Below are 19,286 nucleotides of genomic sequence, written 5' to 3' on the forward strand. Positions count from 1 at the left end.
TCCTCGGGGGGCGCTGCCATGCGCATGCGCAGTGCCGGCCCGCGGAGCCTGTGCCACACACAGCATGGCGAAGCGGCTGTCTGCCGCGCCGCCGTCAAGTGAGAGCGGCCGTAAAGGGAGGCTCGGCTGCGCGACAGCGAGCGGCGGCGGGCGGGGTGAGTGAGCGGGGCCACGGCTTCGAGCGGGCCGGGGGCGAGAGGCGAGCGGGGCCGGGCAGGGGCAGCGAGGTCCAAGTGGGGATGGGCCCGGGGCGGGCGGCGCTGCGCGGGGTTTGTGCTCAGCGTTTGTGCTCAGCGTTTGTCAGGGCCCTGTGCTGGACTGGCGGCGGCATCGCTGGCGCGTGGGGAAGGGAGTGGGAAGGTTGTGTGCAGCTGTAAGGCTGCCTTGAGGCCGCGCAGGTGCTGTTTCTTGGTGTCGGGTAGCTTCTTCAGATGTTCCCAGGCCAGCTCTGTGCTCTGTGACCAGGATCATTGTCTCTCCCTGAAGCGCCTTTCCAGGCCGAATCCAGAGGCCTTTCCCCTGTTACCTGTACAAAATTCCCCCTCCCACAGCTCCGAGGGGAGAGAGCTCCTCTGACCCTGACCTTGGCTCGGGGTGGCTGAGCCCGGCCCTGCACAGCCTCGAAGATGGTGTCAGAATTAATTAGGTTGGAAAAGACCTCTGAGATCGTCAAGCCCGTTCCAATGGCTGACCACTCTTTCTGTGAATAAATACTTCCTGCTGTCCAGCTTGAAACCCAAGCCCCGGCGCAGCTTGAAGCGATGCTCTCTCATTCTGTCGCTGGTCGCCTGGAAGAGACCAGTTCTCACTTGGCTACGGTCTCCTTTCACCGATAGGATCCCCTTTGAGCCGCTTTTTCTCCAGGCTAAACAACGCCAGCTCCCTCAGCCGCTCCTCACAGGATTTGTGTCCGGATCCTTCACCAACTCCACTGCCGTTCTCGGGACAATGATCTGTGCAAGGCGGGTGATGGATAGAACTGTTGTGAGTAGGTTTTGCAGGACAGCATGTGTTGTACAAAAATGTTCTTTGTCAAAATAGCTATAGTTTGTAGCTATGTAGTTCCTGGTAGAGGCCTTAAATTGTCTCATATTTTTTATATAAGCTTTTTTGAAAAATAATCAGTTGTTTACATCAGTGTAATGTGATGTTGCTGTTCATCTATTCTTACCCTCCTCTGTTCCTTTTCTCTTACACAAATGTTCATCAGACTCCCCAGTGTACCAGTCTGGTGAGCTGAGGTGAAGGAGTAGCTCTGTGGCATCCTTGACCATGGACTGCTGCTGTCTGTCTTTCTTCCCTTTCTGCCCTGGCTGCAGTTTCATATCCCTGCTTACATGCCCAGGTCATGCCATACTTACACAGTCCCTGGAGCTTTTACTGAGCTACCTACAAGAAATTCTAGCTTAACAGATCAAATCAAGGTGTAGTCATCTGTATGGTGAGTTGCACGAGCCAGTTCAGGAAAGGGACAAATTAAATGTTCTCACTAATTCAAAGGAGGAGGTGGAGGGAGGTGGGGAGCACATTAATTTGTGGATAGATAGGCTAAGGCTACTGTAAGAAAACTGCCAAAGTTAATTTTTTTTTTCCCCAGTTCAGTCTTAAAACAGGTCAGTTAGTGACTGATGCATCAAGTGCCTGATAAATAACTTCTACAGTCACAGCTGAAGGGGTGATTCTGCCCCTTTGTGCATTGATGCTGGCTTGAAGTGGTTTACAGCGTAAGAGTGGCAAAAAACACTAAAATACTACTCCTGTATAGCAGGATCTAAAGCACAGTGTGTCTTTGTGAGAATAAAGGCAGAAGAAATGTCATGTCTCAGTGTCACCTCATCCCTGAGCCCTGCGTAGGACTCTGTTCCTCCACTGTTTCTGAAAATGCTTTCTTAGCCATGCACATCTGTAATTCTGTCATGGTTCACTCCACCCTTTTAAATGCTTATGCTTTGTTTTGTCACATGGAAAAGAAGCACAATCAGAAGATATGGCAGATGAAAAAAGGAAGGTCACTAATTTCTCATCAGGGTCCTGACTTTCACAGTGGAATAGCTTTGATTAGTGCCAGACATTTAGCAAGCTATGTGATGACGTTGTTGGAAACTACATCCTGTCTGCATTCTGTTATCATATCCACACCAAATCTCAAAAGTTTGAGATAAGTGAAGTCCACAGCTCAAGGCTGGTTTTGGATGTGCGCCTGCCCAGAAAACAACATGGGATGACAACAGTTGAAAAATCACCTAATACCTGTGAAGTCTGGAGGAGATTTTTGCTTGTCCAGAACTGCAGAGAAAAATAAAATATGTGAAACAATAAAAAGCAAATAGCATGCCATAGTTTGTGTGCTTTGTCTTTCAAACAAAGAAATCCCTGCACAACGATACCGTTACAATTTATGCACTCTCCCCTACATGCTCTTCACACAACCCTTTTAGTCCAGCGGTGATTTTTGGTCTGGGGTCTTCTAACAGCTTATTGGATTCTCTTGCCATGTCCATGCAGGCAAGCTATTAACTGTTCTTGAGTTGCAGCTTCTGCTGATGACCATCAGCTCTTTATCTTCTGGTTTGTGCTACTTGTGCACCTGTTCCCCAGTAGAGCATGGGAAACTAAAATAGTGTCCTAGACTTAGGATAAACATTACTTAGCAACAGCTAAAACATTGGTGTATTGGCAACATTCTTTTCATTCTCAAGGCAAAACACAGCTCTGTAGCAGCTACTGGGGAAATTGCTAAGGAAATTAACTCAGTTCCAGCCAAAAGCATGTCTAGGCAAAAGCCCACAGCTTTCAGCCTAAGGCTTCCAGCAACCCAAGCTACATCTGCTAGGAAAGTAGATATAAGCAAATAACATTAAATCACACGGAATTATAATTATAAGTGATTTATTCTATTTAGAAGTTACTTGCTTAAACTAAGCAACTGACATCTCCCAACAAAATAATGTAATTTCTAGGTATACTCAAAAAAGGAGTGTGGCAGTTGGTGAATTGTAGTAGAACTGGGGAAAAAAAGTTTTGAGGCCAAATGGAGAAGAGAGAAGTTTCTGGGGATAAGCAGAAACTGAAAATTATCTCTTTTTGTGGTGAAGATACTGGGTAAAGTGAACTGTACTGCTAAAGCGCATGACGTTCATCAGAAGCTCTCCCTCTGCTTATCTCTTGACTAAGGTGCATCTCTTGAAGTTGATAACTTCTGTCTTGACAAAGTCTCTGGTTCTTCAGGTTGGGAAACTCCTACTGGAAAAATTCTGGGACTTCAGTAACAGCTGTTGTCATAGGTCCCAGATCCATGGCCACAAGGGTTCCAGCACTGTGTTGTGCTGCTCCAACATGAGTCTTGAAAATGTGCTGAAGAATCCCCTTTGATTGTATTTTTTGCCTCAAAGTTCCCATCCCCTCTTCATTTGAATTCCAGTTTGGCTGAGGCTTTATACATCCATACGTATTTGTATATAGAGGCATATGTATATAATACATGTATTTTGTTGGTGCTGGTGCGCTTCATTTCTCTGTTAAGAACCAATAAAGTTTTTGTTCTCCATTTGATAAAAATACTCTACTCTTTCCTGCATTCTGTTAGTCTTCAAACTTGCTAAAATATGCCCAAGAGTGTCTTGAAGACTTGGTCCAAAGGGACTAGCAGTGTTTGTGCAAAATCTAGTTCACAGCATCCCAAGTTCCAGTAGAACAGAAATTCTAGGAAAGTAAAAGTACTTAGTTTTGCTCTCTTATCTCTCTTTGAAAGTTTTTTTCAAAGCAGAATGCTCTGGGATCCACCAAATCAAAGCAAAGTGTTCGGCTTACATTTCATGTTATCAAATCTATATATGCAGTTTACCTCCTCTAGCATAAGTTAAGGCATTTAAGTAATGACATCTTTTATGTTTTAAGTGAGCAACCTTAGTTATGCTACATAACACAGCAATGATATTTGCCAATACAACAAACTTGACTGTAATAGTTTTCTTGTAAAAATGAACTGCCTGTCATGACTGGGTAAGAAACTTCCATCTTTTTGAGGAATATGATTTTACCAGATTTCAGTTGCTGCTTTTCAACAATACTAAATTCTGTTGTCTTCAGTCTTACAAGCAAAACTGTCTTCAAAAATGATCATCAGCAGGGTGTTCAGTTTTGTAATAAATATCTGCATCAGTAGTAATTGAAAGAGAGACTGATGATTTTTTCACCCTAATCTAGTTGGTTTTTCTTTGTTGAATTGTAGGTTTTCAGTGGCTTGCTTTGAAAACTTGGTTTTAATGGGCTGTTAGGTCAGCATCTGTTTAGTAGCTGGCTTGTTAGACATAGCACTCAGTAACGTAGGAAACACTACCGAGCCTTACTCTTTCTAATTATTCTTATAGGCATAATAAAGCAGTGAAGAGAAACTGAAGGAAGTATTACATGCCTTACTGATCAGAAAACTGTTTCTGAAGTATTTGGAGCAGACTACATATATATGTAGTAAAATCTACAAAGGTAAGGTATCTTCCTTTTCTATTTTACTTTAAAAACCTCACAACTAATGAAAACCTCTTTCTCGAGTCTCAGTGGGCTTACAGAAGTAACTTTATATGTCAAGGAGCAGTGTGGAGCCTAAAACTTACTCTTTTGAGCAAGTTCCATGGACTCTTACCAAATTCCTCAAGGTTTTTCATGATAGGATTTATATGGAGATTGCCCACTAGTTCTTCTTCGCAAAGCTTTCAAATCCAGTCAGAAGCTCCTCAGTTTTATAAAATAGATCATGTAGGAAAAGACAGTAGCTCTTCATGATTTCAGGGTTAGCTGCAGTTTTGACTTCTTTAACTTCCTGAATATTAAGTATGTCTTTAGGCATGTGGAGATTTCATGCTGTTCCATCTGAAACAGAGGTCTACAGTGAGTAGAGAATCTTTCTTTCAGTATGAAAGCAACATCTTAAGTGATGTGCAGTTCATAAATCCAGGATCTGTTAGCTGAAAGTGCTGCAGCTGTTGTTAGTAAGAATACTGTTTTGTAAGTTTGTTAGGCATTACATGAAAGGTATTAAAATTGGAAAACAAATGATATTAAAATGGAAAGCAAACACTTGCATTTGAACTTCTGTGATGTTTCTGCTTCAGATAGAATTCAAATAAATAGCAACTGTATGCTTCAAGGTGGCTGCTACAATTATGTTCAATAACAGCACTGAGAAGAAGGGCAGCTCAACTGTGCCCAAGTCAGAATATCTTGATGGAAAATTATGATTTTGACATCCAGCAGCACAATTCTCAAATTCCCACTTAAATCTGAAAGTCTCTAAAGTGTATGTTTGTTTACATGCACACATTCACTTCTTTATTCACAATAAGGTCTCCATGCTTTTCGGATTGCTTTCAGGCTTCTTTGTGGATCTACCCATACAGATTCAGCACAAAAATTGCTTTATTTCTGTGTGTTTGGGGTTTTTGAATAGGTTGCCGGTGTGGAGAGCATGGGTTATGATATTGAACGCTTCGTGGGCTATGTTAATGAAGGGCTGTTGTGCTCCATCTGCCGAGACGTGTTGGAAGACCCGCTGCAGGCTCCTTGCGAACACGCTTTCTGCACTGCCTGTATCCATGGGTGGCTTGTTCATCACAGTAACTGCCCTGAAGACAGACAAGTGATTGATGTGTCTTTGCTACGACCTCTGTACAGGTATCCAATAATCTTGCTGTGTGTTGAAATTACATTAATTTAGGATTTCTCAGTTTTGCTTGCACAGCTTCATCTGTCAGTACTGCCACGCAGGCTGTCTTTATCCAGTGTGCCCATGGTAGACACCAACTACTTGCATTGAAAGCATTAGCATTTTCTATTTATTATAACTAACTTTTAGGGTGCTAGGATTTCAAAACTGAAAGAACACTTGGCTTGTTCTCCACCTTTTTATATCTTGAATGCTGATTCTAGATACCTGTCTGGATATTATTCTGAATGTCCTTTATGGCATCAAAACTTTTCCATACTTTATTTTAGAGAAAGCAATCAAAGCAACTCTTGATAACAGTCACTACATACACTATCTTACTTTTCTTTTCAGTCTTAGCTAGATGCTATAGTGGGGTTTGTCATTAACAATTCCTGGAGATATGAACAGAATTTTTGACCTTCAAGTCCTTATTGAAGAAGATCTTTAGACGTAGAAATATCTATTGTGAACTGCCTTGTCATGTAAAGCAGGCTGTTTTCTATAACTAGTCAGACAGTTGGACCAGATGATTGTTGTTGGTCCTTCCCAAACAAATTATTCTGTTTTTAAACTGTTAATTCCTGCTAGTATCAGAACAAGAGAGTTTCGACAATAGATATTGCTTGTTATTTAACACCTGCATTATCTAATCTTGCTCAGATTAACAGTTATGTATTTAAAATCTCCAGCTACAGTAAATTTAATTTGGTTAATACTCACAACATAATTTTTCATTCATGACATTTTACTATCTGGAAGTTAACTACAGTGTAGACAGAACACTAGGATTTAATTTTTAGATTGTTTTGTCTGCATCACTGTAGTCCTTTAGTCTGGCATGTTTAGAAACACAGAACTTAAATGGCAAATGAGTAGCCCTGGTGTTTGTTATTGATAATATCTGCTGAGCCAATGAAAGGACACAGTTAAAAAGTATTCAAAACTAAATATTTCATTTGCATATTTAAATTTGGAGACTGAATTTTCCATTAACATTGTTTCTTTCAAACTGTTTTTTTCTGATATGGTCACTTGAATTCTTAAAAAAAATAAATAAATTAAGCTAGTTACGTTTTTTTCCTAATGGAGATTAGAATCTTGCTTTCTTTTCCCAAAAGTTGAAAATACAAATTTTTCAATAATGTTCCCAGATTTAAGAACAAATTCTTTTCTTTGGTTGTAGATACATGAAAAATGATTTAAACCGTCTTCAGCTACATTGCAGAAACAGAGAGTATGGCTGTGAAATGGTTTGCTCTCTGGAATCTATAGACAGGCATGAAAGGGAGTGTGAGTACAGTCAGATACCTTGCTCCAATGCTGGTGAGTAACATTCAAAGAAGCTGAATCCTTTATATTTTAAAAACACGTTTGCCATCTTCCCATTAACAGAACTGCAATAATGGCCTTTATTTTCTGACAGAAATTCAAAGTCGACCATTGGCATGACCTGCTCTTTGCAGCAGTGTTTTTGAACAAAATACAGTTCCAGTTTATGGCAGTCGTTATGATTAACAACTGTTTCTTACCCAAAAAGTAACCAAAATGAGTATGGTGAGCTTCAAATGTATGAAAATGTAGTACTGCATTAGTTTTGCTTTCTATCAAGTTATGAGTTTGTTTTCCAATACTGACAGCATGATCTGATGTTTGAATGCAGTAGCCACTGCAGAAGACTTAGGGGTCATAATTTATTTATAAAACACCTAGTTTCTTAGTGCATGTGCAGCTGCCAACTCTGTGACATGGTTTTAACAAGAATGTATCTTGGAAATAAGAATTATTCTAAGCTAAATTCTTGTTAGAGTTGTTCATGTTGAGATTTTTATTTAAAACAAGGCTACAGCTCCTGAGAAAGAAACATGCCTCTAAAAAGGAACAAACTGTTAAAATTTCCTAGTTGGTTTCATTTGAAATGTTGTATGTTCCTAGACAAAGTTAATTTCTAATTAATGATGCTAAGGGCATAGTTCAGTCTGCCATTGTAATTAATTATGAGATGATAAAGGTACTAGAATTGCTCTGCTGGAAGTTATAATTTCTCTCAGAAGTAAGTGACTTCTGCAGATTCTCGATTCACCTCTTCTACTTCCTACAGAAACCGTAATATTTTACAGATTTATGTATCTTACAGTGTTTCACAGATGCATGTTTTTACACCACACTGGGTGTCTGGTGTTTGGGTTGTGAAGGCTCTTACATCTCTTTAACTCTTTCCCAAGAGTACATAGGGTGTATTTCGAGTGCCTCGATTAAAACTCATTTTATTTATTAATAAGACACTTCTAGAGAACTTATTTTGGTATGGTTTGTTGGGAAGTTTCAATACTTGAAACTTTGTTTCAGTTTCTGAACATTCAGTTTACTGAAACATTGTTTCAGTTTCCTTAAATTGATATTCTCTTCAAATTAAATGCAAGTGTGTATTTCAACAAAGTGATACTCAAAGATTTAACTACAAACTTCCTAAGTTTGACTTCATAAGTTAAGAGTACAAACTTCAATTTTAGAGTGTTAAATATAGCAATAATTTATATAGTGCTTATTTTTGATTCTTTGCATTCCACTTTAATCACTACAGAACTGCAAAGTTTGTATCCTAGAAATTCTGTGGAAATATTTCTATCTTTTTATGAGTTATTAAATGTTCATAAATAAATGTTCTGACTTATTTATATGGTCTAGTACATTATTTACAAGACAAACAAATTATCTGGAAAACAAGTTTACATTCCATCTCACCCACATCTCTCTTTACTACATCTTTGGACTTTTTTCTAAGTTTGATAGCATAATATTTTTTTACACATGTGTATTTATCTATTCCAGTCATTGCAATCTATGATGGTAGCACAGGCAAGCTGCTAGTGTCTTAGCTTGGCATCAGGACTATCATTACTGAAGTTGATTTAATGCCAGACCAGCAGTAGAAGACCTTACAAAAATACCTCCTTCCAACCTTTCAGTATTTTCAGTTAATGGATATGTACCTTAATAAGACCTTTTAACAGCATTGTATTGGTAGCTATGTATGTGTAACCGTCATATTTCCTATCCTAAAGAAATCACTTTTCTCAGCTTCCTTTCTTGAGTGTTTTTGTTTGGAAAGACTCAAAATGCTTTTGTTGTAAGTGGCTGTCTTGCCTTGCTCTCCCTTGCCCAGGCTGTACGGTGCAGATTGAGCGGCGTAACCTGGACGGGCACCTGGCGGTGTGCGAGTACCGGAGCCGGGAGTGCCCCAATGGCTGTGGCTACACCATCCTCAGCGCAGAGGACACGCAGCACAACTGTGTGGCAGAGCTAAGAACCGAGCTGGAGCTGCTTCGGTACAAACCTTCTGTTTCTCTCCTGTCTGTGTTGGGCTGGGCTTAAAGTCACTGCATGAAGCACTTTGAAATACTAGCACTGGATTCTGGGATGTGTTAAATGGTCCATTAATTACTTGATGCTAGCAGGACAGAATTTTGTGTCAGCATAGGCTTTAAACATTTGCTCTTTTGACTCTTTTGTTGTTGGGTTTGTTTTTTTTTCCAAGTTACTATAAATTTTAAAATACCATCGCTTGCAGTTGAACAGAACTGTGAACTTAACTATTTAAAATGGCAAAAAACCTAAGAAAACTGAAGTTGGTAATTTAATTTTTCTATTGGCCTCTTACAGACGCAAAGTCACATTATTTAATAATTATATTTAGATTATGTTTTTACTGATTTAGAAGATAAAAATCTGTAATTATTTTGGTAGGTACAGGTTGATTCAACTACTGAAGGTCTAATTTTGATTTTTTTTAAGTCCTGGTAGATTAACAGCCAGTCAATGACTCTTCTTACCAGCATCCTTGTTTTCCTCTTATGTATGCTTCTCTAGTTTTCCCTTTTCAGTATATTCCAGTTGGACTTCTTTTTTTCCCCCTTCATGCCCCTTCCCATTTGTATCTTTCAGCTCCTAAGTGTTGTGTTTTTGAACACTGCTGTGAAGGTAGGCTCAAATACGGTTTAAATGTGTGGAGACACAAAGGATTCTGCTACCTGGTTTCTGAACTCAGAAGGTTATTGTAGTGCCATCTGGTTTTGCCTGTGGAGCTGTGTGAGTGACTAGGCTGTAACAGTTTGCTGCATACTGTCATTTTGTGTCCACCATAAAAGTGAACAAGATTACACTGAACCATGGAATCATTTACATTGGAAAAGAGCTTTAAGATCATTGAGTCCAGTAGTTAATCCAGCACTGCCAGGCCCAGCACTAAACTGTGTCTGCAAATGCCTTCCGTGGCCACATGCTCATGCTTTCTCACTTCCTTACATGTTTAGTATTATAGGATTCAGACTTTTTATCTTGGCTGCCTCTATTTCATAACACTTAGCAAGCACATACTGTAGGCAAACAGCAGAAAATCACTTGAAGTCATAAATACACCTTCTTGAGCTCATGGAATTACTTGAGGATATGATATGATTGTCCCTCTATCAGCTCCTCATGGGCACTTTAGTGCCCCTGGGCACAATGCATTTCTTTATGCCGGTTTGTTGGGTTTTTTTAATGAATAAATCATGCCTCTACAGGGGCATCCTGTAGAACTTGATGGGAATCAGTTCAGTCTGTTTGGCTGCAAGAAGGCTTTCTGGATTTTGAAGATCATTATTTTCTCTGCTTACAAGACTTAACAAGGAGAAATAAACTTTTTAGGTCAGAAATGATCTGCAGAGTGGAGGAGGCAAAACATGAGATGGAGTCAAGGTTAGATTCACAGAGAAGGCATATGGTCCAAAAAGAGAGTATTCTGCAAAATGAAATTGAAGAACTAAAGGTAAATACAATCTTTTTTTTTTTTTTTTTTCCTCTCTCTTAACAGTCTAGATTTTTGCTTTTCCCAGTAGCAATTTCTTATTTTGTAAATAAAGTCTCATACAGAGGAAAATGGCGTTAAGTATGGGAAGCAAAACCATCAAAGCTTTGCCAGGTTAGTTCTGTGGAGAAGCAGGCTGGATGTTGTATTCCTGTGGTTTATCTGCTTCAGGTTCACTGGAGTTCACCTGGGTGCTCCATCCGTGTTCTCTGTGTGCGTAACATTGTCAACAGATCAATCTGGAACTGATTTCAGTGTCTAAATGTAGAGTAGACATCACAAACTGGATGTAATTAAACATCCAGCTCAATTTTTAATTGCTATCCAAAGTGGCTTAGTCCAGAGCTGACACAGAGCCTTACTGCCAACAGTGGTATTTGCACTGTGATCAGAAGGTTGACAAGGTTCACAGTAAACTTCATCAAGTAACAAGCAAGGCTGTCTTATCCTTTTATTCGTCCTGTTTGTATTATATCACAGAACAATGATTTTTAAAGCAATAGTTTTTGAAAGCTTTATGAAGTTTTTTTATAGTTTACATTTTTATTTTTACTGGATTTAATTTTAAATCCTCAAAGAATATATCTGAACAAAACCACAACCATGTTTTGTTTGGATTCTTGAAATAGAAAATAAAAGCAGCAAGTGGGTAAATTGGCTGTTTCTTATCATACTTAGTAAGAAACAAAATATGAAAACAAAATATTTTTGAAAAACATACAGGAATCTTTAGAACAAGACCATCTCAGAAGGTGAATGCTGGATTGTGTCTCAAATTGTTTACATTTGTTACACTATCAAAAAATTATTTCAGTGTTTTTTATTCCTAAGACTCCATCACCCTACGTGCATGGCCAGTTCAACTTCATTGCACCATCATTAGAGGAGGGTTTGTTTCTTGCAGTAAATTTGTATTTGCTATTTCAGAGTCAGATGTCACGAATGATGTCAGATGTACGGTCTCTGATGGCTGCGGAGAGACAGCACCGTCAAGAGCTGGAGCAAGCAGAGCTGGAAAAACGGGAGCTAATGGAGCTGCTGAAGGGGCTGCAGAAGGACTGTAGATTAACTACTACAGAGGGAAGCAGGAAGTCAAATTTCCGTCCTTTGACACGACTAGAGAGTGTAAAAAGAAAACCTAGGGAAGTTACAGTTATCTAAATAGTACTAAGCTCAAAAAGCATTTTCTTCAAATACTGGCTTCTGGCAAACTACATCCTTTGAATGATTGGTAAACTTAATATAATTTCCAATTTACTGATTTTCTTTTAAAGTCTGAATTACAACTATATTTCCTTTGGGGCCATAAAAACAAACAGATTTTTTTTCTGAGGGAATACTGGTCATTAAAACCAGTAATTGGAAGACATATTTTTAGCTAATGTTTTTATAAAATGGTGAAGGAGACTTGATTTATTCTCTCTTTACTGCATCGCTTACAGGATTCTTTCAAGACTGAAAGCTATAGCTTTTTAAAGTCAAAGATACAGACTATTATGGATCAGGAAGAAAAAAACATTTAAGTATCTATGTTTCAAAGAAAAAAGCAAATGTGTGCATTTAAGATGTACTTAATTTGGAGAAAAGTGAGTAGTAGAATTAGTAAGTCAGTAATAGAAATTAATGAGATTTTGTTTGTTTGTAGTCTGTAGAAGGTCTTATTTCAAAGGTGGAAAGCAAGCACTTTAAATTGTAATTTTTCTGCTGTGTAACAGAGGTGAGGTTGACTCTTGCTTTAGAGCTTCTTCTCATTTCCCAGGCTGATACACACTTAAGAGACTAAAGTCCGAGATAGTAGAACAGTCTAAAACCCTTTAAACAGATGTGAGAATAACTTTGAGTTTGTGGGAATGGATCTGCTTCTTATTTAAAATTTTGAAGCTTTTATATGTGAAAGTATCAGGTATTTCTACAGGATCTTTTAAGCATAAGACCAGTCCATTTGGTACTCAATGTCTTTAAAGTATATATAAATACCTAGAGTATCCATAGTTTTCTTGTGGCAGGTTTAAGACTACTTGATATGCACAAGAGATTAATATTTGCACAATCACTTGTGCTTCAGACATCTGTGTTAATGCTCAAGCAGGCTGCAGGGAATGCCAGAGCTTGGCACTGGCATCAGAGGGTAACAGAACACCTCTGTGGGTGTGAGTAGGTCAGTGATCTGCTCTGCTTAGCAGTTCAACTCAGAGGGGAGGTGGAAGGGTTAAGGGACATTAGAGCATCTGAGATTGACTGGTAGAGCCATTCTCTACCTCCCCTGAGGCAAATGTATCAGTCAAATGCACCTGAGAAAGTGGAGGGTCACTAGAGATGAACCTAGGGTGGCAGGTCTGTTATATGGGCAAACTGTTGGGCCGGCTAAAAAGTGCATCTACACCAACACACAGCGAGGGCAGCAAGCAGGAGGGGCTGGAAGCCGTTGTTCAGCCATAAGGTGTTGATGTTGTCACCATCACAGAAACATGGTGGGATGACTCATGATGGGAGTGCTGCAATGGCTGTGTATGAGCTCTTTGGAAGAGGAAGGCGAAGCAGGAGTGGTTGGATAGCACTGTACAATAGGGAGTGTTTTGATTGTATTGAAATTGATGATGGAGATGACACAGTTGAGTGTCTCCAGGTGAGGATCACAGGGAAGGTCAACAGGGTAGATGTCATGGTGGGAGTCTCTTAGAGACCACCCAGCCAGGAACAGGCTGATGATGTTCTACAAGCAGCTGGCAGAGGTGTCAAGAGTCACCAGCCTTTGTACTCATGGGTGACTTAAACTTGCCAGATGTCTGCTGGAAATACAACAGAGAGGAAGCTGCCTAGGGGGTTATGGGAATGTGTGGAAGACGGCTTTCTAACTAACACAACTGGCAAATGAACCTAACAGAGGAGGAGGGACACTGTTGTTTATGGGCAAAGAAAGACTGGTGGGTGATGTGATGGTCAGTGGCCATCTTGGGCAGAATGACCACGAACTGTTAGGGTTTTCTATACTGGCTGAAGTAAGGAGGGGCACCAGCAGAACTTCTGCTTTGGACTTTGGTGAGCAGACATTTTGGTGAGACAGGCCTGCTTAGGACATTGATTGATCAAGTCAGTCCTGAAGGGCAAAGGAGTCCAGGAAGGCTAGATGTGTTTTAAAAAGGAATTGTTAAATATTCAGGAACAGACTGTCCCTATGTGTAGAAAGACAAGTTGTCAAGGAAAAAGACTGGGATGTTAAACAGAGAACTTAGGCTGGAACTTAAGGGGAAAAAAAGAGAATGTATCACCTCTGGAAGGACTCTCAGAGGACTATAAGGCTGTCACAAGGTCATGTAGGAAGAAGATTAAAAGGGATAAAACCCAATAAGAACTTGCTTTGGCCCCTACAGTTAAAGACAACATAAAAAGTGTCTATAAATATGTTGACAGCAAAAGGAGGGTCAAGGAGTGTCTCTGTCATTAGTTGAAACCAGAGGGTGGTGTAGTAACAAGGGTTGAAGAAAAGTCAGAGGTACTTAATGCATTCTTTGCCTCAGTCTTCAATATCAGGATCAGTTGTCCTCAGGATACCCAGCTCCCCGAGATGGAAGTTGTTGATGGGCAGATGAGTGAAGCCCCCATAGTCCAGGACAAGATGGTTAGTGACCTGCTATGTCAGTTAGACACTCACAGCTCTGTGGGTCCTGATGGCATTCACCCCAGAGTAATGAGGGAACTGGCAAAAGAATTTTTTGCCAAAACACTTTAGATCATCTATCACAGTCCTGCTTAACTGGAGAAGTTCCAGCTGACAGGAGATAAGTAGATCCCATCTACATGAATGGTTGGAAGGATGATCTGGGGAACTGCAAGCCTGTCAGCCTGACCTCAGCTCTGGGCAAAGTTCTGGAAGAGATCATCCTGAGTGCCATTACATGGCATGTGCAAGACAACTAAGGGATGAAGCCCCTTGAAGACAGCATAGATTTAAGAAAGGCAGGTCCTGCTTGACTAATCTGATCTCCTATGACTAAGTGGTCTGCTGAGAAGATGAGGGAAAGGCTGGTGATATTGTCTGTCTTGACTTGAGTAAAGCATTTCACACCATCTTCCACAGGATCCTCCTAGAAAAACTGGCTGCTTGGGGCTTGGATGGGCAGACTCTCCAATGGATAAAAAGTTGGCTGGTTGTCAGGCCCAGAGAGTGGTAGGGAATGGAGCTAAGTCCAGTTGGCAGCTGGTCACTAGTGTGTACCTCAGAGCTCAGTATTTGGGCCTGTCCTGTTTAACACCATTATTAAGGATCTGAATGTGGGGATTGAGTGCATCCTGAGTAAATTTGCAGACAGCACCTCATTGGATGGAGTGTTGATCTGCTCAAGGGTCAGAAGGCTGTGCAGACAGACCGGGACAGACTCGATCAGTGTGCCAAGGATAACTGCACGAGGTTCAGTGAGGCAAAGTGCTGGGTCCTGCACTTGGGTTGTAGCAACCCCATGCAGTGCTACAGGCTGAGGGCAGAGTGACTTGAGATCTGTTCAGCAGAAAGGGATTTGGGTGTGCTGGTTGACAGCCGGCTTAATATGAGCCAGCGTGTGCTCAGGTGGCCAAGAAGGCCAATGGCATCCTGGCCGGTATCAGAAATAGTGTGTCAGTGACTGTCCCTCTGCATTTGGTACTGGTGAGGCCACACCTCAAGTGCTGTGTCCAGTTTTGGCCTCTCAGTTTAAAAGGGAAATTGAAATGCTGAAGGGCAGCATTTCAGCTGTCCAGCAAAGGGCAACAATGCTCAGGAGAGGTCTAGAAAGTTTGACTTGTGAGGAGCAGCTGAAAGAGCTGAGTTTGTTTTGTCTAAAGAAGAGGGTGCTCAGGGAGGACCACTTCACTTTCTACAGCTCCCTAAAATGAGGGTGTAGGCAGGTGGGGACTGGTCTTCACTACTGTGTCTCCAGTGAGAGGACAAGAGGAAATGGCCTTAAGCTCAGACAGGGGAGATTCAGATTAGATGTTAGAAAAAAAAATTTCACTGTCAGGGAGGTCAAGCATTGGAATAAGGTGCCCAGGGAAATGGTGGAGTCATCATCGCTGGAGGTGTTGAAGACATGTCAGGATCTGGGGCTGGGCAATGGTTTAGTGGTTTAGGGGTTGTAGGGCTAGTTCTGGGTTGACAGTTGAACTTGGTCTTTTCCACCCTTGATTCTATGATTCAAAGTTAGCAATAGGATTTTTTTAACAGAGCACCAAATCAAGGAGGCATTTATCTGTAAGCACTGCATGAGAAATCTGTTCAAAGACTTTCTCCAAACTTTTTACACAGCCCATTCATGTTGTTTTCACTGGTATAACTAAGCCATATTCTCAGCTAATCAGTGGACTAACTATAAAGATATCTGGCCTTCTGTTTACTGAATGTGTTCAGTTTTGAAGGCTAGGGAAAATGTGTGCAAGTTCAACAACCAGAATATGTTCATTTTATAGTTTAGAAAGCAACTGCGTTACAGTGCATGCCTTGCTGTCACTCAGAGCAATGCTTTTATAGCTAATAGCATAACCAAAGAGAGAGGCAGCAATCTTCTTTAGCACATAGTCTACATTATGAAGATTTGTGGTCAGAGCTGCCTGTATTTCAGGCATTAATAAATCCTTCTAACTTGCTGTTTCTTTAGTACCACTGAGGCAGATGTGCACATATTCAGGTCTCACATATTTAAAAACTGGTTCTGTGTATTTAAAAATGATATAAATAGCTGTTCTATAAGAGCAGAGTGTTTTCAGGGAAAAAGCCCCACATTCAAAGTAATTGAGAGTATTTGGGACACCAATTCGTGCCATAGCACATCTCTTAAGCAGCCGTATTTAATAATCTAAAACAGTAAACCAGTAGCTATAATTTGGAAAGACCTTTATTTACACTAAATGTTCAGTGGTCAGTTCACTTACATCAGTGTGTGTATTAAAGCAATAGGTAGAAAGTAAGAATGCTGTTGTGTGTACTCTCGTGTTCTAAACAAGCAAGCTGTGAGTGTCTGTGCTCTGCGTGACATTATTGCAGCATTCACGCTAATTTTCAAGCTTTTTGGCAACACCAGATTTCATGCTATTAGATTCAGTTAGTACTTTTCTGTGTACTGTAACTGTGGTTGTGATGTGACTTTATCTACTTTGCCTAATGTAAAGAAAATTACTTCAAAATCCTTTCGAACTCAGTGAACTAGATCATCTTTCCTGAGTCAGAGGGCAGTAACCCAATCTTTTCTGTTCTGACCACAGAAGAAAGCAAGTTATTAGCTCTATGTGTTCCCCATAATGGGATCTCTGCATTTGTTTGCTCTAGAAACTTCACACACACATTTATGACTAAATTTCTCCTAGTATGGGAAATAGGGTTTATTTAATGTTTACTTACCATTTGGTCTTCTGTCTTTTCCCTGAGTGATGGACATGAGACTGCATGAGAAAACATGTCCTAGGTGATAAGGAAGGATTTTCTGCTGTGCAATCAAGCTCTGACAGTCTGAACTTCCAGTGTGGAAATGTGGCAACACTTTGGCAACTGGCTGCTGGAATGGGCTGTCAGCTTGGGTTTCCTTTAGCAGAAAAAGCACTTTCAGAGATGTTTTAAATAGGCACAGAGTAGCTAATGGCATCAGTGACTCTGGTGACTTTAAGCTTTATGCCATTCCTCTGAGTTGATAACAGTTCAGTCTCTCCTAATGAACCCCCCACAGGGTGGCATTGCTGAAGTATCGTCATCACTTGACCTGTCTTACAACTGACTAGACTGACATTAAATAGCCTGTTATGTTAATATTTTATCTACTTCTTGCTTTTCCACTCTCATGTATTATGCAGCTCTTAATAGCAGTTGGCAGCAGCAAGGGATTTTTTTTCTTTCTTTCAAATAGTCTGTAAGTCCAGTTCACAAAAACTAAGACTCCAAATATTGTACTAGACTTGACAGAATTTAAAGACATTCACTTGGAAATGCTACTTCCCTAGTCATGATCATACTTTAGCATTGTATGAGACACTGCTAAAAGCGCATTACAGGAGGATTCCAGCATGGAATTACTGGTATTACTATTCTCATACTAAATCACACTTTAATCAGTTCCATTTCCTCCCAAATGGAACTGCTACTCCAAGTGGACCAGTAACTATGCAAATTGTTGTATTTTGAGTTGCTGTCTCTGGCTCTTTGCAGCTATAAGAGGAAGAGCAAAGAGAGAGAACAAGTGTGGTGTGACTGTTCCCTCAGCCCAAAAGCAGAGATGTGGCTGCACCAGCTTGGTGCCACCAGCCAGCTTACCAGTGTGAGCTGCCAGCGTATGGCAGGGAGTTAACATGGCATTAGAATTAAAAGGAGATTAAGTCTTTATCCACACTTAGGTGGGTACACAGTGTCACAGTACCAAGCATGGGAGATTCAGAAACAAACTCAGAGAAAGCAAGTGGTTAAGGTATGTGGAACTTGCATGTTACAACAGTTTCTTGTCAGCATAGAAGGGAAAGGAATGCACAGTCAAGCAAAATACTTGCTATAGTGATGTATTTTGACTGGCCAAAAGTGGCTTTATCTGAAATGTTCTTAGGTGTTTGTATGAAATATTATATTAATAGACCCCAGCTGCAAACAGTTCCTACAATTTATAGAAACTGGTAGCCTTGCAAATGAAATTTTCCATGTGCTGTCCTCTTGGATGTTTCTGGCATGGTGCTTCTCTACAGCCGCTTTCCTTAGAAGTGCTGGGTAGTATTGACACGGAGCAGTACTAGCCTTGCCTTTCTCCTGTACTGTTGTCAGATGGAGTACGTTGGTCAGGGAGATTTTACCACGTAGAAGATGCCTTTATAAAGACCTACAATTCTATGCAACTTTCTATTAACTGAGTAAACACTGAACTGTCTTCCAGCATCATGGGTCGCTGCCAGTCTATCTACATTTTCTACCTTTATATGCACAAGGATAAACCAGCCCTTAACAGATCTCAATCTCTGGTGTGTATAATAAATGGTAATACTTTGTATCACTTTGAAGTACACTTTGTATAAAAGTTGAACTAATAAAGGGTCTGCACCATAATTAACACACTGGTTCACTTCATTCTGTACAGAAGTTTGAGTACCCTCTTTATCAGACGGAATAGCGACACTTAGGTTCACTGGCCTGCAGAGCACAGGAGTCACAAATGCACTGCAATTACAGTCTTGGGGCCCTGGACTATGTGAGGCTGCATTTTTTCCTCCTAAAGGGAGCAATAAACAAAGCAAGCAGTGTTCAAACTATCCCTTCTCCAGGATTTCCCTCCCGCTTCACAAGAGTGGAATTTCTGGATGGGATGAGCAGCTGCTTGGAAAGCAAAGCACTGGCAAAAATTGAGAATTCCTGGAGTACAGCATTCCAGTCCTGCACAGACAACAGGACAACGAAGGGGCAAGAAGGGAAAAATACATTCTCTGTCCATCAACTGCAGGGATCTCACCCCTAAGGCAAGTTTTTTTATGGCCACTACAAAAACTCAGGTGGGAACATGTAAAAAGAGCAAAACAACAGAGCTGTTGTATTTGCTTAAACATGAGCAATCTTGACATGGGGCACTCAAGCAGCAATTTGCTGCATGCAGTCCTCTGCCTCCACTATCTAGACACATTCTCTTACCTGATGGAGAAGTTCCTCAGCAGAAAAATAAAGGCTGAAAGCCAACCAGAGACCTGTCCAGGATCTGGGCTGACAACCTGTTTATCTCCTACACCTCTCACTGTGCACCTGACCCT

General features: G+C 40.7%; 1 protein-coding gene across 1 annotated transcript; it reads left to right on the top strand.

Moving 5' to 3' along the window:
- The first annotated feature begins 12 nt into the window (after nt 1-12).
- On the top strand, nt 13-18,598 carry LOC107200034 (RING finger protein 151-like). The gene is made up of 7 exons (XM_015617946.2): nt 13-155; nt 4,371-4,485; nt 5,447-5,670; nt 6,888-7,027; nt 8,868-9,030; nt 10,391-10,511; nt 11,478-18,598. The coding sequence occupies exons 3-7, from the start codon at nt 5,465-5,467 to the stop codon at nt 11,709-11,711; spliced, it is 864 nt and encodes a 287-aa protein (XP_015473432.1). The 5' UTR covers nt 13-155; nt 4,371-4,485; nt 5,447-5,464; the 3' UTR covers nt 11,712-18,598.
- Nucleotides 18,599-19,286: the final 688 nt, after the last annotated feature.

This window comes from Parus major, chromosome 2, assembly GCF_001522545.3.
Source record: "Parus major isolate Abel chromosome 2, Parus_major1.1, whole genome shotgun sequence".
In the NCBI taxonomy this organism is placed as follows: Eukaryota; Metazoa; Chordata; class Aves; order Passeriformes; family Paridae; genus Parus; species Parus major.